General features: G+C 51.8%; 10 protein-coding genes across 10 annotated transcripts; 5 read left to right on the top strand and 5 right to left on the bottom strand.

Annotated features, from left to right (window-relative positions):
• Positions 1-765: 765 nt before the first annotated feature.
• Positions 766-2,964, top strand: P175DRAFT_0437290 (uncharacterized protein; the record flags this gene model as incomplete). Its single annotated transcript, XM_040893848.1, has 1 exon — positions 766-2,964. One exon carries the CDS (start codon positions 766-768, stop codon positions 2,962-2,964), a length of 2,199 nt encoding a protein of 732 aa, XP_040752000.1.
• A 149-nt stretch (positions 2,965-3,113) lies between these two features.
• On the bottom strand, positions 3,114-3,648 carry P175DRAFT_0557292 (uncharacterized protein; the record flags this gene model as incomplete). The annotated part of the gene is made up of 2 exons (XM_040900761.1): positions 3,267-3,648; positions 3,114-3,207 (listed from the first exon to the last, which is right to left on the bottom strand). Exons 1-2 carry the CDS (start codon positions 3,605-3,607, stop codon positions 3,114-3,116), a joined length of 435 nt encoding a protein of 144 aa, XP_040751999.1. The 5' UTR covers positions 3,608-3,648.
• A 118-nt stretch (positions 3,649-3,766) lies between these two features.
• P175DRAFT_0523494 (HECT-type E3 ubiquitin-protein ligase) lies at positions 3,767-7,900 on the top strand. Its single transcript, XM_040899320.1, has 2 exons — positions 3,767-6,975; positions 7,032-7,900. The coding sequence occupies exons 1-2, from the start codon at positions 3,958-3,960 to the stop codon at positions 7,701-7,703; spliced, it is 3,690 nt and encodes a 1,229-aa protein (XP_040751998.1). The 5' UTR covers positions 3,767-3,957; the 3' UTR covers positions 7,704-7,900.
• Positions 7,901-8,745: 845 nt separating this feature from the next.
• Positions 8,746-11,105, top strand: pab1 (polyadenylate-binding protein; the record flags this gene model as incomplete). Its single annotated transcript, XM_040895930.1, has 2 exons — positions 8,746-10,856; positions 10,952-11,105. The coding sequence occupies 2 exons, from the start codon at positions 8,746-8,748 to the stop codon at positions 11,103-11,105; spliced, it is 2,265 nt and encodes a 754-aa protein (XP_040751997.1).
• Positions 11,106-11,463: 358 nt separating this feature from the next.
• On the bottom strand, positions 11,464-14,173 carry P175DRAFT_0501228 (transcription factor domain-containing protein). Its single transcript, XM_040897119.1, has one exon. The coding sequence runs from the start codon at positions 13,828-13,830 to the stop codon at positions 11,770-11,772; it is 2,061 nt and encodes a 686-aa protein (XP_040751996.1). The 5' UTR covers positions 13,831-14,173; the 3' UTR covers positions 11,464-11,769.
• A 182-nt stretch (positions 14,174-14,355) lies between these two features.
• P175DRAFT_0557288 (Zn(II)2Cys6 transcription factor domain-containing protein) lies at positions 14,356-15,354 on the top strand. The gene is made up of 4 exons (XM_040900760.1): positions 14,356-14,466; positions 14,509-14,522; positions 14,597-14,659; positions 14,713-15,354. Exons 1-4 carry the CDS (start codon positions 14,401-14,403, stop codon positions 15,173-15,175), a joined length of 606 nt encoding a protein of 201 aa, XP_040751995.1. The 5' UTR covers positions 14,356-14,400; the 3' UTR covers positions 15,176-15,354.
• Positions 15,315-17,422, bottom strand: P175DRAFT_0501225 (3-oxoacid CoA-transferase). Its single transcript, XM_040897118.1, has 5 exons — positions 16,915-17,422; positions 16,653-16,847; positions 16,201-16,587; positions 15,784-16,128; positions 15,315-15,719 (listed from the first exon to the last, which is right to left on the bottom strand). The coding sequence occupies exons 1-5, from the start codon at positions 17,180-17,182 to the stop codon at positions 15,394-15,396; spliced, it is 1,521 nt and encodes a 506-aa protein (XP_040751994.1). The 5' UTR covers positions 17,183-17,422; the 3' UTR covers positions 15,315-15,393.
• Positions 17,423-17,840: 418 nt separating this feature from the next.
• On the top strand, positions 17,841-20,879 carry P175DRAFT_0501224 (FTFMHR domain-containing protein). Its single transcript, XM_040897117.1, has 7 exons — positions 17,841-18,045; positions 18,095-18,149; positions 18,218-19,022; positions 19,076-19,198; positions 19,245-19,295; positions 19,341-19,465; positions 19,510-20,879. Exons 1-7 carry the CDS (start codon positions 17,970-17,972, stop codon positions 20,549-20,551), a joined length of 2,277 nt encoding a protein of 758 aa, XP_040751993.1. The 5' UTR covers positions 17,841-17,969; the 3' UTR covers positions 20,552-20,879.
• Positions 20,703-21,302, bottom strand: P175DRAFT_0438057 (uncharacterized protein; the record flags this gene model as incomplete). Its single annotated transcript, XM_040893891.1, has 1 exon — positions 20,703-21,302. The coding sequence occupies one exon, from the start codon at positions 21,300-21,302 to the stop codon at positions 20,703-20,705; it is 600 nt and encodes a 199-aa protein (XP_040751992.1).
• A 292-nt stretch (positions 21,303-21,594) lies between these two features.
• P175DRAFT_0509171 (uncharacterized protein) lies at positions 21,595-25,547 on the bottom strand (the record flags this gene model as incomplete). The annotated part of the gene is made up of 7 exons (XM_040898406.1): positions 21,595-22,587; positions 22,687-22,812; positions 23,134-23,187; positions 23,406-23,441; positions 23,491-24,275; positions 24,331-24,625; positions 24,681-25,547. 7 exons carry the CDS (start codon positions 25,545-25,547, stop codon positions 21,595-21,597), a joined length of 3,156 nt encoding a protein of 1,051 aa, XP_040751991.1.
• Between the last annotated feature and the right edge of the window lie 28 nt (positions 25,548-25,575).

The following is a 25,575-nucleotide window of genomic DNA, read 5'->3' as shown; positions in this document are numbered from 1 at the left end:
CGTGAACTTCGGAGTACCCGGGTTCTATTAATATACTTACTCTTTCTATAAATCTTCTAGATTCTCATTCTGTCCTTCCCTGCAGCAACCGCTCGACTGATTGGTCGTATGAAGAATCATCCGCTTAAGCATGGATACCCAAGCAGGTCGGACTACGGCAAGATTTCCATCGAATAGAGCATAAATAAAAATGGAAATCTGCGGTCCTAGTATAAAATCAGTTGGACAGACGGTCAAATACGGGCCTGGGGTGATCACAGTAATACGAGCCAGAAGGTAACCAGTTCGCAATAACATCATCACAGTTTCTGCTTGTAAGAATCATTTTATATGAGGGTTATACATGATGTTTACAGGAGTGTCTTTTGTCTGCTTTATAGATCTCGGATTATAGTTAGTCCGCGCCAGGTCAGATCTAGATGCCTCACAACACAGGCACATATATCACATGTCAGGTCTCCTGGTTAGCTCTTGCACTCCTCCTTCCCTGCCAAAACACACATTCAACAAAATCTTTTCTCGACCTCACTTCTGTCCTCACTCCTATGGCGGGTACTAACTCTCCAGATTATAAGGCCCTGTTCTTTGAGACCTGGTTAACTCTTGCACTGTATCCTCCTTCTTCCCTCCCAAAACACACATTCAACGAAATCTGTCGAACTTTACCGCTGAGCTAAAAAGGTGTCAAGACAGAGCTTTCTAGCTAATACAGTATTATATTGGTTCACAAAATCTTTTCTCGACCTCACTTCTGTCCTCACTCCTATGGCGGGCACTAGCTCTCCAGATTATAAGGCCCTGTTCTTGCAGGAAGAGCAACGGCGAAAGCAAGAAGAGCAACTGCGAAAGCAAGAAGAGCAACGGCGAAAGCAAGAAGAGCAACGGCGAAAGCAAGCGGAAGGTCACATCCAACCTACGACCTTCCACGAATTTATTCGCTCCTGTCACGGTCTCTTCTCAAGCTCTTTGAGCGTCCAAACCCCGGCTCTATCTACCAAAGGAACAATACGACCCCCAGCTGGGAAATACTGTCCAACGCGACTTCGCGTATGGGAGGACTGCCCAGCCAGACAACAAGCCATCTACGACGCGGTTTGTGGCTACCTGCAGCCGACAGGGCAAGATGCGCCGCGATTATTTCGTCCATTAAGCGCGCTGGAAGATCTTAGTCAACGATTCAGTCGCCGCCCGATTAGTAGCGAGCAGGATTTGGAGAGTTACGAACGGTTTGCCGTGGAAGATCATGTTCATGATGTGATTTCAGAACTGTGCAAGATACCCGAGGCCGAAGTCCAATTCCAATTAGGCCGTGGGGTTATATTTGATAACCACGCAAATGCACTAGATGATGCGGACCCTTCAGGAGACGAACTACTGAATCCTCACCGATTCCGGCCCGACCAGTTCTGCATCCACCGAAAAAACAGCAATGACACTGCCCTCCTTACTACTGTCGAGTATAAGCCACCACATAAGCTTTCAGTCGAAAATCTACGAGCAGGACTTCAAACAATGGATTTCAGGGAGATAGTGGTGGAGACGGATACCACTCTACTAGATAATGCAGAGAAGCTGACACATAATGCAAAGCAACTAGTGGGATCAGTACTAGCCCAGGAATACCATGTAATGATCCAAGAGGGACTTGAGTTCTCTTATATAACAAATGGTCTGGCTCAGGTCCTTCTCCATGTTCCCCATGATGATCCAAGCACGCTCTACTATTATCTCTGCGAGCCTAGTATGGATGGGACTGTGGAGGACAACGAGAGCTTCCAGCAACCATTCACTGCGATTGCAAGGGTGTTATGCCTTTGCTTGATGAGTTTTGGTTCAAGGGTGCGCGACCACGGGTGGCGAAACCGTGCCCAAGCTAGTTTACATATATGGAACACTAGTTTTGACCACATTCGTGCCCAGATTCCTGATGAGGAACTCCGACAGACACCTCCAAATTCTGGATATACAGGCTCACCGGCTACGAGCTCCGATCATAGTGGTTCCGAGTATCTGCCCTCATCGCCTCTCGATTCTCCTTCAGGAAAGGCTCGTCGAATGCCAACTCGGTCTCAGCCAGGCTGTTCGCCCCCGGACACAATCAACCGTTCTAAAAGGAGTGACTCCCCAGACTCCGATCCAAATCCAGGATCACTGGTGCGGAAGCGAGGCTTTAGCCAGGTTACGTCATCTCCTCCGACTCAACACTCAGCACGCCAAACTAGTCATGATAATAATGGCAGCGGCCAGTATCAGCAACATATGCTGCCATTTTGCACGCAACATTGTTTGCTTGGTCTCCAACAAAATAGCACCTTAGATGCTGCCTGCCCTAATATTGCCCTGCACCAACACGGGCATACTGGCAACCGACACCCTATCGACGCTAAGCGTCTGGTTGAACTCCTCAAGCAGCAGCTGGATGAAGACCTTGACCATAATTGTACACCTTTTGGTAACTGCGGGGCTTATGGGGCGCCATTCAAGATTACCTGCGCTACATTTGGCTATACTGTGGTTGGGAAGGGAACTACAACCCATCTCTGGAAGGAGGTCTCCCGTGAAGCGGAAATCTACCATATCCTTCAAAAAGCCCAGGCATCTGCAGTTCCTGTTTTTCTTGGGACAATTGATTTGGCCAATATTTACTTCCTACACGGTGCTGGAAAGATTCGCCACATGCTACTCATGGCCTGGGGTGGTGAGAGTATTAGCAAACTAAGTCAACAACCAGCATTGCGCCATGAGATTTCGAGATCCAATAAAGAAATCCGTGCTTTAGGAGTTAGGCATCAAGACCTCCGACCCGATAATATTCTTTGGAACGATGAGCTGGAGCGAGTCTTGATCATTGACTGGCATCGCTCCACCCTGGATCCTCGACCGATAAAGGAGCGCATGGCTAGCCTCAAGAAATCACTGCGCAGAACTGAAGAGCAAGATCAAAAGCGACCTCGTGTGATATGACCGTTATGCAGCTCTGGGATATGGCGTGGTGCTTCGATTCAGGACCTCCCGGGGGGAGATCAGGTACAAGGCCGAATTAACACACACACACACACAAAAAAAAAAAAAAGAAAAAAAGTCGGTTTTTAATATCGTTAAAGGAATGGACGTTATCGGTTGATCGAACTCACCGTTATCCAGCTGAGTCGCTTTAGACTTCGGTATGTGGAGGTAGATTTCTGTGCTTCCGCGATAGAAGTCAGACTGAATTCCTGTCAGAGGGTAATGTGCCTACTACTGTATGATCGGATAGCAAGGAATACATGGCCAAACCAGCTGTAACTATGAGCTTCTGGGAAACTTTAGTCAGATGTGCAATCCGCTCGGTAATCCTAGTATCAGCCCCATCTACTTCGCTTTGAAGGTTCTCGCGTTTCCATGATATCCATGCAACGGCACCCTCTTGCAACATCGGCCATCTGTCGTAGCTGTCACTCAGGGAACGAAGATATCTCATCTGCGCCGTATGCAATTCAGTGAACTTGGTCCACATCTGTGCGTCACTTAGATGAATCTGGACGAAATCATTGTAATCCAGCCAACCGCATTTCATTCTTTTCCCGTCAACCATTCGAACACCGCCAGACGATTTTGTCAAGTTCATGCTGGATGATTTAAATTCTTTACCAGTCAAAGACAGACTAGAACTGCAGCGTTGATTTGTTTCTGACAAAGATCTGTGACAATAAGAAAGGTGGTGAGTGGAGATTTGATAAAGGGTGCAAAGTGCGTGGCCGATCACCCAAGCCCAGCCCGCTATGTCATAATTTCATCCCGCTGCCAATCTCATCCTCTCGTCCTCTCATTCCCCCCTCAACGCCAGCCTCTTTTGCAGAAAAGCTGCGGCATGGGGCCAGTGGTGATCCGCTTACCATCACTGCAGCAATCCTCAATACCTGTCCATCGGGTTGTTTCTGCAGATTCTTGATACTCCTCCCAGGAATCGACAAAGCGATGTTCCAGTCTTTCACAGGAAACTCTCGCCGTCCCCGGCAAGTGAACCTTGCTGGCCGGAACACCAACCCTTTCGCCGCTTATCCCTCCGGACGGCAGAATCCCCACGGCCCCGGTCCTCAGAATACCCTCGCAATCGCACAGCAGGAACGCTTATTGAGACAGCAGGAGAGGGATCGTTTAGGGGCCAGTCGGGTCGTTCAGCGGACCTGGAGGGGTTACCGGACCCGGAAGAGAACGTACGAGACATGGCGGGAGGAGTGGGATGCGACGGAGCGCGAGCGAGCAGGGCCTTTCCTAGCCTTCGATGACCTGGCGAAGCTGCAGGGTGGTGTTCTGCCCCCTGCCGCTCCGTTTGGGACGGCGACCGCGTGCCTCTCCCAGCTGCGTCTCCTGGTTCAGGTCTTCGAGCCTTGGAACCGGAGTGATGTTGTTCGGTTGGTATATTTCTCAGATGCTTTCCAGCAAACACTACATGAGGTTCCCTCTCTTGCGACCGAGGGAGAGTGGACGATGCTGTTGAAACGCCTTGCGAAGCATGCCTTGCGAGTTCTGCAATCCGCAACCTCTCCAACGGTACCTGCATTTGCGCTTAGCCGTCTCCTCCGGCTCTTGGTCTTCCTCACCAGCCTCATCCCTAAACAGATGGCACGTCTTGCGCCGGACTATTATTCTACGATGGCCATTCTGACAAGGAATGTTGAAGTCATCTCGAATCGATCTGACTTGTCACTCTCCGATCTGACGCAGAGTGTTCTTGCATTGCTTTTGCCGATTACATCGGAAACTCTGACCGCTTACGAGTGGTTTGCGAGGAGTTATCTGACAATACCCGATCTTGTGGCGGTTCTAGGGTCGTTGGATGTACTGGCGAACAATCTCAATTACAAGCTCCTCACGTCCGCTTTAGCTCCTCTGCAGTCTAATTTGCCAGACCGCTGTCAAGGCCTAGAAGACGTAGATTCCCGTCTCTGGCTTCTTGCGTATTTTGTATATTTCCACAGATATGTATTGGGGAACCAAGCTGGTCGTCATGCCCCGGAGCTTGGTTTCGTGAGGGTCGTCTCGGAGCTTCTAAATTCTACAGCGGTGCACATATCTCGACGCCTCGAGTCGGAAGAATCGATGGATTTTGATGATCCCCCAAAGAAAACAACCCCCCTACACCCATTCATCAAAGACCAGCTATGCAGCCTGGTTAACCAAAGCAGCATTACTGGGTTGCTTTCGCAGCTTCCGTCCACTCATCTGTCTCAGGGCGAGCTCGCAGACTCTAATTCCGATGCATCAAGGGAAGCCAAGGTTTTGGCTACTTATGCATTGACCTTACTCAGAGTTTTCCCTCGACGGGGCGACGATATCCGCATGTGGCTATACTTGGGCTCAGCTACCCTAATCGACCAATCGACCGGTGGAGAAGGATCCAGAATACCGGCGATTAAGTATTTCTGGCATGCGTCTCGGTCGAGTCGATTATTTTCCGTGATCAGTCAAGACTCTACGAAAGTATTATCCTTGTTGAAGCCAGTCGACACCACGGCCATCCGATCCGCAGCAGGCCTTTCCCAAATTGAGAGGGACCAAGAGTGGACGATTGTCCTGCTTTTCCTCGAGCTATATACCTTTGTTCTCAAAGTAATGGATGATGACGAGTTCTTTTCGAGCGGATCTTCTTTTACGGCTTCAACCAACGCCCGTGTATCGTGGACGAGGGAGAGTGCTCTCCCGTTGGAGGACATCAAGGATATGACCGTCTTCCTCAAAAACCTTGCATTTACGTTGTACTGGAACTCGGGAGATTTGAACGAAAATGAAATGGTCCAAGATACGGGCGGCATCCGCAGTTACTTCAACTCAGCCACTCCACAGCCTGATTCCATTACAAGCGTCCGGGACATTGAGATCAAGAACAAGGAGCAGGGACTTCCCGGGGTTACCGGCATCCCTCTTGACTACTTCAAAGGTCTTGTAACCGGGCTGTTGAGGATGATTCATGAGCGTGATTCGCGCCGCCGGTTTCTTCCGGACGGGCATTGGTTGATGACTAGCCGGTTTGACATGGAAGGGTTCATCCCCGCTGTTGTCGCAGAGGAGGAGAGCAGGCATCAGCTGCAGGACGAGGATGAAGCAGCGGAACAGGACGATCTCATGAGTGACGCTTATTCCGAACCTTCTTTGGGATTGATTGGAACTGGCCGTGTTCAGCAAGCACGCCGTATCGAAGCCCTTCGACGCCGTCAGCAGCAAGCCGCGCGCCGAAAACAGTTGGAAGCGGTCGCTCCACGGCTTGAAATCCTCAAAAATATGCCCTTCTTCATCCCGTTCCCCACGCGAGTGCAGATTTTCCGCGAATTCATCTATCGGGATCAGATACGGCGCAGACAAGGCTACATCGACGCCGACTCCTGGCGGATGTCTGTCGCCCAGGCCTCCATGGGGCGGATGATCGATGGCCGTCCCGCCGTGCATGACATCTTGAGTCGCCACCATGCTAATATTCGACGCGAGAGTGTGTTTGAGGACGCATTCGACCAGTTCTACGAGCTAGGAGAGGGCCTCAAGGAGCCCATTCAAATTACATTTATCGATCAGTTCAATACCGCCGAAGCGGGCATCGATGGCGGCGGCGTCACCAAAGAGTTTCTTACCAGTGTTACCAACGAAGCATTCAAGTCCCCCGGCGATCTGAGTTTGTTCGAGGAGAACGACCAGCACCTGCTCTATCCCAACCCGGTCGCGGTCGAGCAACGGAAGGAGCACCTTCGACAGCTCGAGTTCAAGGAAGGCAGTCCCGAATGGAACGAGCAGGTGCGCAATCTCCTCCGACGGTATGAGTTTCTCGGTCGAGTGATTGGAAAGTGCCTGTACGAAGGGATTCTGGTAGATGTTGGGTTTGCACCCTTTTTCCTGCTGAAGTGGGCGTTGACGGGCGGAGTGGGTTCTGCCCAACGGGAGACGGCATACCGAGCGCACCTGAACGATCTGAAGGATCTTGACTCGGGGCTTTACCAAGGGTTGGTAAGTAGTATCTATCACCCAGTACCGGTCATTCAACCGACATTAATTGTCTGTAGCTGCAATTGAAAAACTACCCGGAAGATGTGGAAGACTTCTCCCTCAACTTTACTGTGACGGATACCATCCCGCTTCCCAACGGAGGCAACCGCACGATCACGCGAGATTTAAAGAGTAGCGGGTCCGATATCGTTGTGACCAACCAGAACCGGCTGGTCTATATCTCGTATATTGCTCGGTATCGACTTCAGGTGCAGCCGGCGATGCAAACCCATGCATTCTTGCAGGGGCTGGGACAGATCATCCAGCCGGCGTGGCTGTCCATGTTCAACCAGACGGAGATGCAGACGCTCGTGAGTGGGGAGTCGGGCGATATCGACGTGATGGATTTGCGACGCCACACGCAATACGGGGGAGTGTACACGATCGGGGACGACAAAGAAGAGCATCCTACCGTCCAACTCTTCTGGGAGGTGATGGAGGGGATGACCAACGAGGAACGACAGAAGGTATTACGATTTGTGACCTCAACTCCCCGGGCGCCATTGCTGGGGTTCAGCCATCTGAACCCCCGGTTTAGTATCCGTGATTCCAGCGAAGACCAGGAACGGCTTCCAAGCACCAGCACCTGTGTGAATCTCCTGAAGCTGCCACGATACCGGAGTGCAGAGGTATTGCGGGAGAAGCTCTTGTATGCGGTGAATTCGGGGGCCGGATTTGACCTCAGCTAGACCTTTCTTTTCTTTCTTTTCTTTCTTTCTTTCTTTCTTTCTTTCTTTCTTTCTTGAACAGTGCATAGCGGGCGTATTCTTTTTTATTATCTCTTGCTTCTTCTTCTTTCTTGTATAGACTCGAGTGCTGGAGCCCTTAAAGCGGCGCCCACTAACCCAGATAGGTTTAGTGTAATACGCGAACGAAAAATACGAACCAAAATTCCTTTGAGTTTCCAGAAAACAAAACTTGCGTAAAGAAAAATTCAGTGAAAGAAAAATTCTTTTTTTTTTTTTTTCTCGTTCTGCTTCTTTTTTTTTCCTCCTTCTTTTTCTTCTTCTTCTTCTTCTTCTTCTTCTTCTTTTCTTCTTTTCTCTCCCATTCCTTTTCCCCTTTTTTTTCCACTTTCTATCGGAAAACAAATCTCCAAAAAAATCCGGAAAATCTAAAAAAATCCTATCTTCATCGACCTGGTCGTCGGATTCTCCCAGCTGAATCCCCTTTTCTTCATCTCCGTATCTTTCATACCTCAGGTGTGTGTTGTGTGTGTGTGTGTGTGTGGCCGAATTTCTTTTCGCTGCCGCCTTTGTCTCATTCCTCGTGATCGCGTCTCTCGCATCATCTTAAATTCTTCTTCTCTCCCCCTCCATCGTCTCGACGGTCGTTATCCTTTTGTGTGCCAGCTTCTCTTGTACGTCTGGTCGTCGTTCTGTTTAGATCCCCGTCGTGGGTGGCGATTGCCCTGTTTCCTAACCCCTCCCCTCGTTCCCATCCTGTGACGGCGATACAGCAAGTCCCTTCATCTGTATTCTGTGTGTGGCTTCTTGTCAATTCCCTGCTCCTTTGGCTGGATAGCTACCAGAATTGATCGGCTTGGAATCAATCTGTCGTTGTGTTTGGCTTCTATGCGCTGGTTTTCCCCACTTTGATATGATTTTTTTTTTTCCCGTCGTATATCTCATCTGTGGGAGAAAAAACAAAAGCTCTTCGATACTAACATTCCTTTTGCTTTAGAAAAGAAAAGAAAAGAGAGAAAAAAAAAACCAGGAAAACCTCGTCAAAATGTCTACCGAAGTCTCTTCCACCCCTACCCCCGCCGAGAACACCTCCAACGGCACCACCCCCGACAACGCTCCTGCCGCCGAGGTCACCGCCGTTGAGGCTCCAGCTGCTGCCAACCAGGCTCATTCCGCTTCCCTCTATGTCGGTGAGCTGGACCCCTCTGTCACGGAGGCTATGCTCTATGAGCTCTTCTCCTCCATCGGTCAGGTCGCCTCGATCCGTGTTTGCCGTGATGCCGTTACCAGACGCTCCCTGGGCTATGCCTACGTCAACTACAACGACACCACCCACGGTGAGCGCGCGCTGGAGGATCTCAACTACACTCTGATCAAGGGCAAGCCCTGCCGTATCATGTGGTCTCAGCGTGACCCCGCTCTGCGCAAGACTGGCCAGGGCAACGTCTTCATTAAGAACCTCGACAACGCCATCGACAACAAGGCTCTGCACGACACCTTCGCCGCGTTCGGTAACATTCTCAGCTGCAAGGTCGCCCAGGATGAGTTTGGCAACTCCAAGGGATACGGTTTCGTCCACTACGAGACCGCTGAGGCCGCCAACAACGCCATCAAGCACGTCAACGGCATGCTGCTCAACGACAAGAAGGTCTTTGTCGGCCACCACATCTCCAAGAAGGACCGCCAGAGCAAGTTCGAGGAGATGAAGGCCAACTTCACCAACATCTACATCAAGAACGTTGACCCCGACGTCGCTGATGATGAGTTCCGTGAACTGTTCGAGCAGTTCGGTGAGATTACCTCCGCCACCCTCAGCCGTGATGCCGATGGAAAGAGCCGGGGCTTCGGTTTCGTCAACTACTCCACCCACGACAGCGCGCAGGCCGCCGTTGAGGAGATGAACGACAAGGAGATCCGCACACAGAAGCTCTACGTGGGCCGTGCCCAGAAGAAGCACGAGCGTGAGGAGGAGCTCCGCAAGCAGTACGAGGCCGCCCGTCTGGAGAAGGCCTCCAAGTACCAGGGTGTCAACCTCTATGTGAAGAACCTCACTGACGACGTTGATGACGAGAAGCTCCGCGAGCTGTTCGGTCCTTACGGTACCATCACCTCCGCCAAGGTCATGCGTGACACCAACGCGGAGCGTGCCCCCACTCCCGATTCGGAGAAGGAGAAGGAGACCAACAAGGAAAATGAACAGGTTGAGGAGAACGCTAAGGAGTCCGGTGATGATGAGCAGGACGGTGACAAGAAGTCTGACAAGAAGGCCCTAAGCAAGAGCAAGGGTTTCGGTTTCGTTTGCTTCAGCAGCCCTGATGAGGCTTCCAAGGCTGTTACGGAGATGAACCAGAGAATGGTCAACGGCAAGCCCCTCTACGTTGCTCTGGCCCAGCGCAAGGATGTCCGCCGCAGCCAGCTGGAGGCCAGCATCCAGGCTCGCAACAACATCCGACAGCAACAGGCGGCCGCTGCCGCCGGTATGCCCCAGACCTACATGCAGCCCGCCGTTTTCTACGGTCCCGGTCAGCAGGGCTTCATCCCCGGTGGCCAGCGTGGCGGCATGGCTTTCCCTCCTCAGCCCGGTATGGTGATGGGTCTCCCCGGTGGACGCCCCGGCCAGTACCCCGGTCCTTTCCCGGGCCAGCAGGGTGGACGTGGCATGGGCCCTAACCAGCAGATTCCTTCCAACTTCCAGGGTCTCCCCATGGGCATGCAGGGCCCCGGTGGTATCCCCAACGGCATGGGTTACCCTCAGGCTATGGCGCAGGTGCAGGCCTTTGGACGCGGTGCAGGTGGCCGTGGCCAGGTTCCTGGAATGCCCAACATGGGCCAGGGCATGCGCGGTCCCGGCTACGGACAGGGCCGTGGTGGTGTTCCTCCCCAGGGTCAGATGGGCCGTCCCGGCCAGGGTGGTCGTGGACAAAACGCTGGCCAGCCTGCTGGTCGTGAAGAAGGTGCTGCGGCTACTGCTGCTGCTACCTCTACTACTGCTGCTGGTGGTCTTACTGCTCAGGCCCTTTCTTCTGCCCCTGCTCCTCAGCAGAAGCAGATGCTTGGCGAGGCTTTGTACCCTAAGATCCAGGCCCAGCAGCCCGAACTTGCCGGCAAGATTACCGGTATGCTTCTGGAAATGGAGAACACTGAGCTTCTCGGACTGTAAGTTTTCTTTTTCTTTTTTTTGGGGGGGGGGGGGGTTTCTCCCCTATTCCTATTTTGTGTCGTGAAGAATCACGCTAATAGAGTATATATAGCCTTGAGGACGAAGATGCTCTCCGCGCCAAGGTTGATGAGGCCCTGAGCGTTTATGACGAATACATGAAGAACAAGGGTTCCGACGAGCCTGCTACCGAGAGCAAGCCCAAGGAGGCTGCCAAGGAGACCTCTACCGAAGAGAACAAGTCGTAGAGGATGGACTCGATTACTGCCCATGTCGGAATTTTGATCCACGTTCTATTTTTGATGACATGACCTACCCTATCCATTGAATTAACGATTCATCTCTTTCCTCCGCATCCCTACTTTTCTAATCTCCCGCTTCTCTACCTCCTTTTCTTCTTTTTTTTCGACCTTTTTTTTTTTTTTTTTTTTCTTCTTTTTTCCCTCCTGGTCCTGATATCCCTGGGTTCCCCAAAAGTTCTTGTGTGTAGGACGGGAGAAAAGTTGTTCGGATGCCATGGTCTTTTATTCATGTGACGAGAGGGAGGAAGTTGTGATGTCTTTTCTCTTCTTACCCGCTCGTTTACTATTGAGATGACACAAGTGTAATATAGACTTATGACTTCCTCGCGGATGCCTTTTTTCATTCGTAGCTTTCATCTAGCCTATCCAGTAATATATGTAACATACGGTAGCACTAGTAGTGAATTGTTAAAACGTAGGATACTGATGTCCAAACAGATCCATCAAACTGTCAAAATTCGCTTCTTGTAGTAAATCTACCAGATCGATATCCAATTCCAATGCCTGACTCTGACTCTGGCTCCAGCCATCATCCAGTGGACCGGTCCCGTTCGGGTTCCCAGGTAGAGAATTCCCCTGGATCCCCAACCCCACACCCCCGGCGCCATATTCACTCAGCCGCTCCGAGGAGGTTCTTTGCCTGGGGGGAAGAGACTCCGAAGCGCCAGCATTCAGCTTTCGCCGTTTGCGAGCGCCAGAGGAAGCAGCAGAGGCAGAAGAAGATGAGGCCGGGGGGGAGGAATCTTCTCCCGCATTTATACCTGCAGGGGTGTCCCTGTTCTGAGCATTGGTGGCAGTGGAGTTGATGCTTGTAGTGGTGGTGGTGGTGGTGGCATTGGGGAAATTCGAAGAAGCAGCAGCAGCAGCAGCAGAGTCCGGGTCGAGTCTTGAAACCGCCCGAAGCAGGAGCGATAACGCGGTGTGGCAGTGTTTGGCGGGTTCCCATTGCGACGACATGATTTTGAGGAAGTGTAGAGAGGAGGAGATTTCTCTTGAGTGAGGGAATGGACGTGTGTGTGTGTGTGGGTGTGGGTGTTGTGTTAGCTTTGAAATGATATTGGTTGATTGATTGATTGGTTGTTGCTACTTTTCTTGTGGGTGTGGGTGAGGAAGAAAGGAAGGAGGAAGGAGGAAGAACATACAGACAGCCACGTTCAAGCACGTATTGTCCTAGTTGGCACGCAAATGCTAAGACGAGCCCCGCCATCCATGCTGCAGACAAAAATCCGGGCCAGAATAGTGCTTGGCCTGCGTCTCGTTGGGCCTTGAGAGCGAGAAGGATATGCCTTGCGGCGGAGATGCAGGATTGCAGGGAAGACGCGAATTCGGGGGTGTTGGGTGGGAGGGACAGTGAGGGGCGGTTGATTAGGAGGATGAGGTGTTGGTAGAGGATTGTGAAGAAGGGGGTGTAGTTGAATGGGGGGTCGGTTTCTATATTGCTGTTTCTGCTGCTGGCGCTTTTATCAATAGTTCTTAGTGCAGAGGGCCGTGGGGAGGAGGTGGGTTGGAGGGAAGGAGGCGGAGGAGGAGGGAGGTCCAGACTATTCCACCATTTATGGACAGACGTAGTCAACACAAGAACGGAGGTTTGGGAGATTGAGCGCGCAAAGATGGTTTTGTGGAAGAGTTCGAGGGCTTCGCCTGTGATTTTGCCGGATTGGACGTAGCTTGCGAACGGGAGTTCTCTTTTTTCTTTCTCCTTTTCCTTGTCGTGTTCGGAAGCAGCAACAGAATAAGCCGATGGCGTTGTTGGTTGTGATGCAGAAGTGAAGGTTGCTTGAACCTGGTGGTGTCGCGATGGGGTATGCTGGAGTGGACGATGTAGTTCCGGGCATCCAGGGGCGCACACGTCGATATCAGAGTCCTGGATGCCTAATGGAAGACCCAATGCTTGACTGAGATAGCGATCGAGCGCATACGCAGACCAGAAGATGCGCTTGCGGAGGTGTCGGTGTTGCGACGAGGTAGAGAGCTCACGATATCGGAATGGACACCGGTGCAGGCCGGCGTGGAGCATGGAGCGCAGCATGCAGCCGCCTACTGTGGAAGCTGTGCGCAGGGACATGGTCGCCACCAGGTAAAGCTGCGAGGCAAGCAGCGCCTGGAGGGTGAGCAGATTGTGGCGCGCAGTCAGGGGGCATAGAAGGGAATGCATGCTGGCGCTAAGTGGGGGTTGGATGCGGCATTCCGGGGGCAGTTGGAGATCAGGTCGCACGAGCGTCGCCAGGTGGAAGACGCACTGGAAGATGGTGGTCCAGGGAGTGTTGTGTGCGAGCGAGCTTCGCGGGGCTGTCTGCGTCTGGTCCTGCGAGTAGAGCAACTCCATGGCATTCAGGAACGTCGGTCCATGGAGAAATGGAAACAGCGGATGCCAGACTTTGAAGTAAACCATCATCAGGTCGCGGGCCAGACTCTGCGGCGGTGCATGGCCCAAAACACCGGCCACGGTGGGATCATATTGCCATTGCGACACAGGCGTCTCTTCCTGAGCGTATGGATGAGGCGTGGATTCACTCCCGACCAGTGTATCCTCGGGGGGAGGAAATTCCCCAGACGAGGAGAAAAACGCCTGGCGCACAGTATTGATAAAGAAAACCCCGCTGGAGGAGCCGACAAACTGGCTTTCTTGGGGTGAGTGAGCTGTAAGAGAGCCAATTTCAGGGGTTGCCATTTTAACCATTTCAACTATAGGTCATATTGGGAGAAGTTGGAAAGAGTGGGACGACGATGTGAGGTCAAAGTTGAAGCTAAAGTAGGCTTACTTATATATCGGATCGAATTCTTCCGAATCTTTCTCTATCAAACCCCAACGTCACTCCCAGCAATAGTATCAATCTCAGAACACACTGCATCCACCAGCATCCTATCCCACTTGACATCGGGGAAGCTTCGCACAGGGCGCACGTTGGCGTACTGTTGAAGCGGACCGCGGATGTTTAGAAGAAGACCCCAGTGAGTACATATGGGGAGAAGGGGTGACGACGTGAATCGTGGCGGCCACCACTTCTGGGCCGATGCCGTCTCCTGGAATCGAAGCAATCCGATACATGTTACCAATTCAATTACTCTGCTATACATATATATATATATATACAAACCTTCACTTGCTCAGGATGAACCGTTCGGCTGAACCTTCACCCGACCCCGGCCACTTTATCCGCTTCCATTTAATCTTCAATTTCCAGTTAACCCGGTAGTTATAACGAGTGAACGATCTCAAGGTCAGAGTGAGCAAAGGAAAATGCCTGTCAAGTCCAAGTCTCGTATTACAATCGCCTGTAATTCGTGTCGAATGCGCAAGCAAAAGGTATGAGTGTGTCACCCACCAGAGACCCCGCTAATATCCTAGTGCAGTGGGAATCGGTAAGACCTCCATACCCTACACACAACCATCGACCTACCAGATAATGAACATTGACAATCATATATACATGAAGACCAACCTGTATCCAGTGTCTCCAGCATCGGCGTAACTGCGACTGGCCCGAACAGCTTAAACGGTACGGACAGCCTATACAAACGCTATGCACCACACTAACAGCACCCATCCCAGAGGTCCCGCAAAGGGCTACATCGAATCCCTAGAGCACCGACTCTACGGCACCGAGAATCTACTTCTGGGCCTCCTCACCCAGGTCTCCGATACCCAGCTTGCGGCTGGGATCCGACACTCCACCAATATATGGCCTCGACCTACCCAACGAGGGAGCAGATACTGGAAGCAGTTTCCTCTGCTTTCGGTGCCGGATATTCGCGCCTGGCAGGGGGACTGTCAACAGGATACACAACTAGGATCTACGTCGACCCCTTTGCAGAGTCTGGCGCAATCTCCCACGACGTCTGGGGAATTGCCCGTCTCGACGGAGGAACATTCTCGTTCGGGAGAGCCAGAGCCAGAGCCCAGTCCGGCGGCGCCTGCGGAGAGCCTCCAGCTGCGGATTTCCGAACCCCAGAACCATCCAAGTGTGTGGAGTGGGGCTCCGTCGCTCCATTTCCAGCAGCAGTTTCTATGGTAGATGAAATGTCCAGTGCGTTTACTATCTCGCTACTGGGTAGATTCCGGGAGGCGTAGTATTTTAGATATATCTTTCCAAGGAAGCCGGGCTCTATAATGACAACCGAGAGATATGTATATATATATATATCTTTTTAATTCGTAGTTTCTTTATTGTGTTCTATTATAAACTTGGAGATTTGTACAAATAATAATAACGATCAGGTATCATATCATAATCTACAGCATCGGCTTCAGGTCCGCTGCAACCTGGAAAGGAGCTTCGGTCTTGCTGCGGATCTCCTCGACGGAAACCCCCTCGGCGTGCTCCACCAGAGTCAGACCCTCAGTCGCGCTGACCTCGAACACGGCCAGATCGGTGATGATCTTCCACACACAGCGGGGACCGGTCAGCGGGAATGAGCACTCGGACAGAATCTTGGGGTTGCCCTTCTTGTCGGTGTGTTCCATCGTAACGACCACCTTGGTCTTCTCGGGGTTGGCAACCAAGTCCATGGCACCGCCAACACCCTTGACCTTGCCGGGGAGCATGAAGTTGGCCAAATCTACTCATGTTAGTTTGCAAAAAAAAAAAAAAAAAAAAAGGAAAGAAAGAGAGAGAGAATGTACCTCCATACTGGCTAACCTGCAGCGCACCGAGCATAGTAAGATCAATGCGACCAGCGCGAATCATGCCGAAACTCTCCTGGGATCCAAAGACAGAGGCACCCTGGGCTAAAGTCACCGTCTCCTTTCCAGGGTTGATCAAATCGGGATCCTCCTCGCCGGGCTGGGGGTAGCCACCCAGACCCAGGATACCGTTCTCGGCCTGGAGGAAGACTTCCACGCCCTCGGGCAGGTAGGCCGGCGCAATCAGGGGCATTCCAATACCAAGGTTCACATACATGCCGTCCCGGAATTCCTTGGCGGCACGCTTGACGATACGCTCGCGACGGGCGGTAGCCTCACCAGAACCTGCATAGATTAGCATCTACCTAGCTAACCCATTGACGTACTGCGGAGGTTCGCAAAATAACAAATCCATACCAGCCTGGAGCAACTCCGAAGGATCCTTCGCAAAGGTAAGCTTCTCGATCTGCTTCTTTTCCGTGCTCTGGATCACCTTGTTGACGTAGATGGCCTGCAGATGAATGTCCTCGGGAGCGATGTCCCCGACCTCCACGATGTGGTCGGCTTCGACGATGGTGTACTTGGCGTTCTTGCCCATAGCCTCGTTGAAATTGTTCATAGCCTTGCGGAACTGGCAGTTCCCGAGCCTGTCGGCCTTGTGGGCCTTGATGAGGGCGTAGTCACCGAAAATCGATTCTTCCATGATGTAGTTCTTGCCGTTGAATTCGCGGGTTTCCTTGGGCTTGGAGTATTCCTTCACCGATCCGTCTTGGTTATAACGCACGGGGAGTTCACCAGTTTGTACTATTGCACTACTATTAGCCTCAGTATTCGCCCCGAGGGCTAGAATGGGAGGGAGGGAGGGTTACCGATAGTTCCATAAGCAGCGGGAGTGTAAAAAGCAGGGACACCCGCAGCACCCGCGGCACATTTTTCCGCAATGGTACCCTGGGGAGTAAGTTCGAGAGCGAGGTCACCGCTGAGATACATTTTCTCAAAGACCTTATTTTCCCCGATAAACGAAGCGATCATCTTGGTGATCTGTTTGGATTCGAGCAATTGGCCTGCCACCATCCCAGGTCAGCTCAGCACCGGCAAATGTGAACCGCAAAAAATAAATAAAAAACATACCTAGACCAGCACCCGGCATACCCGCATTGTTGGACACAACGGTCAGATCAGTGATATCAGGACGGTCACGGACAGCATTAATGAGAGTATTAGGGACCCCAGAGAAACCAAATCCTCCGACAAGAACGGTCGAGGAGCCCTTCATCTCCTTGATCGCATCCTGAGCAGAGGCGCATCGCTTGTCAATAGCCTGTCTAGTAGACGAGACGGAGAATTGCCGTCGCCAAACGGCGAACGGACGGATCACGGCTGGGGTAGGCCGCGACATTTCAATCAATTCAATTCGTAGGCACGAATTGAAACGAATTGAAACAGAAAAAGAGAGAGAGAAGAGAAGCACGAAGTAAGGGTAATAAGAGAAGCCTCACGATCCGATCGGCTCTTGGGCGTGGGGAAAGCAACCGACAAAGCGATTATCCGCTGTATCTTTTGCCGCCATCCGAAGCCGATTCTCTGCCGGGTCAGCATGCCATTTGTCAATTTCCCAGCGGAGTCGGTTTTAGTCGCTGTTCTCCAGACTTTTTATGGGGATTCGTGGTGGATTGTGAGCTAAACTGGGCTCCGGAGTTGAGGGTCGGATGTGCCCTCTTCCGAAGTGCCTAAGGCAGAAACAATCCATCTATATCGAAACCCTCTGGACTTGTGAGATTCATTCATAGGTATGGAGTAGTTACAAGTACCAGTTAAATAGAAAAGATAGATTTCAACTCTTTATACTATATATATATATCTATCTATATTAGACAAATATACTACGAAGTAACGTAACTAAGTACTAGTACATTTGATGCAAATTCGATACAGTACCATACATACCTCAACACCCATCAGCCCCGGATTCTCTGCAGAACTCCGTACCGTACCGTATCGATCATACTCCATACTCAACTAATCTTGACTTTTCTGTCAATCAATCCTCAACCTACTTTTCATCCCTCTCATCACTCTCATCACTCTCATCATTCTCATCCCTCTCATCCATCTCATCCCTCTCATCCATCTCATAATGCGTTTCAATTAACCCCTTCCCCCTCCTCGCCTCGGCGACGTCCATCATGGTCATCAGAAAGTGCAACATCTGTGACCGTCGCTTCAAGAAGACAGAGCATTTCAAGCGTCATGAACGGTCGCGTGCGTCTTCTTTCTCATCGCCAATTAACTTACTGATGAATTATTCTAGATACTAAAGAAAAGCCCTATGAGTGTAGTGTCTGTCATAAGCGATTTTCTCGAAGGTATGTAATGTAGTCGCCCGACACATACTATACGAATAACCATACCTCTTACTAAACCCTCTTTCTAGCGACGTATTAAGCCGTCATGCAAAAGGCCATACTACAAATCATGCAATCAGCTCCCGCGCTGCCCTGCCCTCCTCATCGCTAGACTTCCTTGCGGCGCCGCCTCCGCCTGCGGACCCTCGAGTGACTGGCCCGCAACCATTCCAGGGAACATTGTTCGATCCTGAACCGAGCGACTTGGTACAGTTTTGGCTTGAACCGCGCGGAGATACAGGATCGCATCATGAATCACTGGACCTGATGAGAGAGAATGCCGCAGTCTCGCCGGAACAACAGGCTCGGCCGCCAGCCGAGGATCTCAGCAATGAACCCGTCTGTGACATTCCTAATGAACGGTGGGCAAGAGTTCAGCGCTACTGGTTGGCCCCGTCCAATACTACTGGCCGACTCATGAATAGCCTCTGGCAAGATATTGCCTGCAATGGTCTCGACAACATCTTCTCGGTGCCTTGCCCTCAATCATTTCACAGCTCCGGGCCTTTTCCCGCATCGAGATACGGTTTAGATGAGGACTGTCGTCAGCAGTTACAAGAGGAATTTGGGCAGCACCTAGGTACTATACACTCTTCGGAAAACATCACCCTTCCTTCAACGTATCCCGGTCGACCTAGTTTCCCACCCGCCGAAATCCTAGACATGGCGCTTGATTTGTATTTTCGTAATTTTCATCCTCTACTTCCCTTTGTCCATCTTCCTACATTTTCTGCTAAAAATACTCGCCTTCCGGTATTGTACGTCATGTGTCTGATCGGGATGATTATGCTGGGGACCAAAGGAACTACGGATTTCGTTTTCAAAAACTTTCCAGTTAGATATCCTTTTCTTCTGCCTTTTTTTTTTTTGCTTACATTTCCCATTAGAGTGTTCTCGAAAATATCGCCGCACGGCTGGCAAAATGCTCTATGGGGGTGGAAAACTCGATAGGAACGATAAATACCTTTGCTGCAGCTTTTCTGTTCCTCAATCTGGCTGCCATGACTGGGGTAGGATTCACCCCGTTCTATTAAAAGATATAGCTAACCCAAGCAGGAGAAGGAGCATTTAGAAAAGTCACAGATGCTCTATGTCAATCTCATGTCGGTCAGTATAGCGTCCCCTCTATGATCACTCCTCTCACGGCCGTAGGTCGCGCAACGACATGGTCTTTTTGCAGCCACTGAAGGCCAAATTCTCGATATCACCTTCTTTGAAACCGTTCCAGATATCGATAGTCGGTGGAAGACCTGGAGCAAAGTAGAGTCTGTTAAGCGGTACGTGATCTCACTCGATTCTCGGACTCCTACTGACTGGTCAGGCTCATAACCGGGCTCCTCCTGTTGGACTCGTGGTACTCGTCCTTTTTATCAACGAGCCCCATTCTTGTTCCCGATTCAATTCAACTGATTCTACCCTGCAATGAAAGTCTTTTCCGCGCAAGCTGTTCCATGCGATGGACGCAGCTGGTCCGCGGTGGAAAGCATTTACTCATGCCCACAGTCCTGGCACCTTCGGAGAATGTTGCCATCCCCAGTTTAGGCAGCCCTGTGGAGGATTTCTGCATGCATGGGGTGTTGGCCATGGTCCAGCTCCGGCTATCAGAAGCCTACCACCGGCTCTTGTCAAACCGAGCAAGCTACCCGTTCGCTCCCTGTCACACATACGCGATGGATGGACGCGCGCGCTGTTTACCGTCACTCCAGCTCCAGATTGCAGAAAAGTACGGGGAGGTCCTCGACCGTCTCAATCCTAACGCAGCCATCATGTGGCACAATATATGCATGGCCCTGACGGCCGATATCCAAATCTTCGACCTGGCTGCCGGGCGTGCAGGACCAGCGCCAGCCCGGAAAGCCCTTGATGACATTGCAGCATGGTCCCAGACTCCGGCGGCCAGGCGCGCGTGTCTGCACGCAGCGCACATATACAAAACCATGACCAATCGAAAAGCATCTGATCACCCCCTGTTCCACTCAATATTTTCACTTTTCTCCGCTGCACTTGTCCTCGGATTGTACATATGCATGGTCCCAAATTCCAGTGAGCTGCGGGTGGGCGGGACATCCATCGAGCTCCTGGATGACATCGACTGGCAAAGGGTGGGGACGGAGGGATTCACGAGTTTTATGGAGCCTCGTGGCACGGAAACTTTCGCGCCGTCCGATGACCCTGCTGTCAACTTTATCAGAAACGGGGGGACTGTGTATTTTCGCGGCGTCCCATTCCAGGGGGGATCCCAGTCAGCACGACGAATTTTGCTTGACTATGCAGGGCTTCTCAAAGACGCCGGGCATTGGAGCGTGCGCAAATTCTCCTACGTTCTTCACATCATGAGCGATGTCCTTATGGAGGTGGAGTGAGCTGCCCTGCCATTAAAGTGTGATAAGATGAGATGGTATCTAGCCGGCTAGGCCATCCTCTAGTTACACTCACTGTTTTATATATCTTTCATTCATTACTGTGAATATGTATACTTGCAACCACGCAATCTACCCAAAAGAATCCCCACCTCTAAACCAAACTCCGTTCCTTCACCCTCGTAAACAACTGATCCAACTCCTCCGCCGACGCAACCACACCAAGCATACTCCCCTCCGGCTCCTGCCCCAAATACGTCTCCCCCCGGGGATCCCCCCACAGCACCACCCGCGACCACCCACAATACTCATCCCCATACCAAAGCCGCTCCCCATCAACCTCGCTCCGCGCCTGGAGAAACCCCCCCCTTCCACGCTCCTCTCCCGTAATCCCAACCAACCCATTCGCCCCCCGATACCGCGGCAAACTCAACCCGTTACAGCTCGCGTCAGGAAGATGCAGCACCCCCTGCAACGCCAGCACATTCGGCCGCGCGTCGTCCGGCGCCCGGCGCACCTTCAGTTCCACGCTCCCCACGCCCAGCACGCGCTGCGAGCCCACGCGGCCCGGCGCCCGGCGGTACGACGCAAACGACGCCCGGTTCTTCGCGTAGTGGCAGTTTCCGCTGGGGGTGATCATCCAGTCCCAGCATCTGCTTTTGCATGTGCTTGGTTTTCGGGCGGCGGTGGTTCGGTTGGGTATTTGGTTCCGGGTGGGATTGTGGTGTGTGCTGGGGGGTGTTTTGTGTGTCATTTTATTTTGCTTTGTTTTTATATATAGATAATATGTGGATAGATGGATAGATGGATGTGTGTATAGGGTTGTGTATGTGTGTGTATGGGTTAATAAATATCCAGGTGAAAAGTATCTAGTTAAGAGAGTTAAGAGAGTCTAGACTGAACCCGGCACTCTCGTGGCGAGTGAATCCATGGACGAGTCTTGATGTCAATGTGGCAAGACAAGCCATTCTTAACTTGTCCTAATGATTTTTTTTTGTGTCCATCTAGTTAGTCAACTAGTAGAGTAGTATAGTTAGTACTTTACTTTATCTATACAAAATTCCCTCAACCTTCTCCGCAATAGCCAAAGAACTCGTCAACCCCGGGCTTTCAATCCCCAGCAAATTCACAAATCCTGGAAACCCTTCTTCCTTCTGGATCACAAAATCTATGAATCCCTTGCCCGTGTTCAGCGCGCCTCCACGGCCCAGCTTGGGTCGAATCCCACAGTAGTCCAGGGAAATCGCCTCGGGGTCGACATTAGGCAGATAAGCCTGGATCGCAGACAGAGCCTCGTGCAGCCGCGCGGGGCTGGGCTTCAGGTCATTGGGATCGTCCACCCACTCCACATCGGGCCCGAAGCGAACCCGCCCACCCATATCCAGGGTGAGATGCGTGCCTAGACCACCGTGGCCCGGGACCGCGGCCGGGTATACCAGCACCGACGGCTTCGGGAACGACGCGCCGTACGAGAAATACGTTCCCTTGGCATAGTAGGGTTGCCGGTGGCGCTCGGGCGGAAGAAGCATATTATTAATCGCACACGCAGAGTTCCCGGCGCTGTTGATCACCGTCTCCGCCACAATGGACGTCTCCGTCCCGTCATCCCCAGACCGAGTGGTGACCTTGTACCCTGCCGCACCACCGTCCAGCGCCTCGATGCCTGTCACCGTCGTCAGGAATGCACAGTCCCCGCCCCGGTCCTCGAAATCCCCCTGTAAATACGTCATGAGCGCGTGACTGTCCACGATCCCCGTAGACTCGCTCTCGAGGATCCCTGCGAGAGCGCGGACCTCGGGCTCCCGCTCGTGCGCCTCCGCGGCGGAAATCAGCCGTGTAGGTACGTTGAGGGATTTCGCATGTTCCTGAACCTGCAGTGTTGCAGCCCATTGCTCCTCGGTTTGGGCGACAATCCACTTCTTGGTGTTTCGATAGGGGATGTTATGTTTTTGGCAAAGGTCGTAGAGCAGTTCGCGGCCACGGATGCAAAGTGAAGCTTTCAAGGTAGAGGTTCCGTAATACAGACCGGCGTGAATGACCTACCATTTCTCTCTCTCTTTCTATTTAGTTGCGTTTCTTCTCTTTCACATCTTATTGCCGAGGTTATATATAAAAAAAAAAAGGGGGGGGGGGGGTACCTCTGAGTTCCGGCTGCTGGTCTCTGTCCCTGGCGCGTCATGTCGCTCGAGGAGGATCGTAGAGGTGTTGGGTCGTGAGGCCAATTGGCGGGCGACTGCAAGACCAACAACCCCTGCACCGATTACCTAGAGGAGGATATCAATTGAGTGTATATCCTAGAAGAGAAGAAGCGAAGACACATACTACGTGGGTAACATCCGCGGAGGAGACGCGGGTGGTAGAGAATCGGCGGTGGGAAAGGCGAACCCCCCGTGGAAGCGAGAGACCTGCTCGGGCAGCAGCCATGGAAGATCAGACACTGAAACTCGAACTGAGATCGAATTGAGATCAACTGGGGTCAGAGAGAAGCCGTTGGCGTTGTATTAATCCTTGGGGATTGCACCATACTCTCGGGTGGAGTCGGAACAGCGCCGGTCACGGAGAAGAGGATTTATAATACTCCGTACATCCAACCGCAGTTCTATCTCATGATGTGGATTGTCTGGGAATTTATACCCGTTCTAATCTATTACCAGCTTTCATATAATAATACACATGTACTCAAGTAAAAGGTATCTTTCCAAATTCAAGGGCATGTGGAGGGAGAACATTGACGCCCGGATATATATCCAGAGAACACAGTCCAGATTAACCGCGTCGTCCCTCATTCTTCAGCAATCCGTCAAAGTGCTAGTCCCGATCAGTGAGTCATTCGCTAAAAAGAAAGAAGTCAACTCACCTGCTTCTGCTCAGTAGCCAGTTTGCCTTGCGTGTCCTGTGTGGAGTTAGCCCTGGACAACATGCAGTTGTAGGAAAGAACGCACGCTAATGATCGTCAAGATTAAGGAGTAGTTATTGAAGAGAAATCGCTCTCTCCGCTTTGCATCGCCGCCAATGCGACTGAGCTTGGCCAAAAGTGTGTCAAACTCAGATGTCAGCCGGGAAAGACTGTGTGCAACAGGCTCATCATCGCCTGCTTCGCTGCTAAGAACAAGAATACCATGTAGCAGCTGTCCGAAGCGCTGCGTCAGAAAATGAGGTGCAGATGATTGGTTGGCATCGTCCCCCCCGGCTAGGGAGAGAGCAGAGACGGCACTCCGACCTGTGTTCGAGCCTATTCGCTTCAGGGATTCACAGTGCGTGTCCATAATTACTTGGAATCGCGGCCACAGCTGCATATTGATTCCGTTTATATAAGAATCCGCTACGGGTACCTTGCGGCGCTGGAGCTCGAAAGCGGCCCGTTGGTTGAGTCGCACACAGATCAGCACTCCTAATGAGTCAGTGGCATTTTCAATGAGCTGCTTTGCTAGCCCCTGGCCAAGTGTAAACACCGAGCTAAAGATTTCGAGCGCCTTGCGCGAGATTTGTTGGAAAGACATGGTTGAGAACATCTCGGTCATGAAGGAGTATTCCGCCGAAACGTTGTCTACAAGGGCAAGGTTGAAGTTTCGGAATGGAACCTCAATCCCGTGGTAAGAAGTGTCTTCTTCTGCCAAGTACGAAGACAGGGCCATATGGTTGCCGGTGCGTAGAATGTCAATCCTTCTGCCGAGCGAGAACGGATCGTGCGCAGCAGCGCCAGGCCGTCCACCAGGAATCATGTTACCTATTGCAAATTAGCTACATCTATTAGCAAGGCCAAGGAAGGCCAAGATACGAACCGGATTTTTGAGCAGAAGGATCACCCCCAAGAACCTCATTCCGGTCGCTGGGGTAGATCTTGATCTTCTCCAAGGCATGAAGATAGCGGGTAAAGTGCGAGAGATAGTACCAGCGCATGGTGTTAATGTAGGCTTGGGCAATCTCCCCAGCCAAAGCCGGGTGGGCTCGCGATATGTAGCTGTACAGGTCTTTGAACTTGACCAGTCGTTGCTGCTGGATGATTTGCGCGTTGATATTGGGGGACCGCAAAGCCCGTATTTGGGAGACTAGGTAGTCCCGAATCCTCTCCACAGCCTACAAATCGATGCATTAGCCCGAGATGAGTCAATCGCAAAGCGATACGGCGAACCTTTTTCTTTACATCCTCTAAGAGTGGCCGCACATCCTCAATGGCCTTGGAAGTGCTAGAACTAGCGACTTTCGCTTCAATACCAGTTGTGCGAGACTCAATATCATTCAGCGCCTTGACCCAGTTCTCGTCAATAGGGCCCTCCACAATCAGGCGAACGGCGGCTGGAGACACACTAATCTCCTCCACAGCGGGGCCAAGTAATTGTTCCACATTCTTCCGGTTCTCCAACATAGCGCTCAGCTGGACTGAACGGGTTTGGAGTGTCTCAATCTCAGCAGAGACTGCTCCTAGTTCGGTTTGAAAGTCATTCAAATACATTTCGACTGATTTCGATACATCGTCGCACCCAGCGATCGCGGAATGTAGCTCCTGGAACTTGTCCCTCTCCTTCTCAAACTGCTGGATAGCCTGCACACCAACATCGCTGTTCATCAGCCTGGTTGGTTCTTCGACCTTCTTGACGAAATCCTCAAGGCCGAGGTCTCCAAAATCGATCTCGGCCACCAGCCGAGGGGGTCTAGATTCCGCCGCCAATGAGACAACGGATGCGGTTGTGACCAAGGCCTCTTCCTTCTGTCTCTTGAGAATCCCATCCAGCACCACTAGCGGGTCTGTAACCTCGGACGGGCGGGATTTTGAAGCGAGATTCTGCCTCCGTGTTGGCGTGTCAGAGCCACGCGCATACGGTGACGACGCTGTCGAGGCATTCGGGGTGACTAAGGCGGATAATGAGGATCCTGGCCGACTGATCGCGGGGCGACCATTCTGAGGGGTAGGAGAGAACCGAGAGGACGATCGTGGAGGGAGGGGAGAAAGACTGCGACTGTCTAGATGGGGTGCGGAGGAAATGCGGTCGAGCCACATATTGGAGCGGAGGACGGCTCAGGAGGTG

The sequence above is a fragment of the Aspergillus ochraceoroseus genome (genome assembly GCF_002846915.1).
Source record: "Aspergillus ochraceoroseus IBT 24754 chromosome Unknown P175scaffold_4, whole genome shotgun sequence".
In the NCBI taxonomy this organism is placed as follows: Eukaryota; Fungi; Ascomycota; class Eurotiomycetes; order Eurotiales; family Aspergillaceae; genus Aspergillus; species Aspergillus ochraceoroseus.
This window is presented reverse-complemented; position numbering and strand designations above follow the sequence as displayed.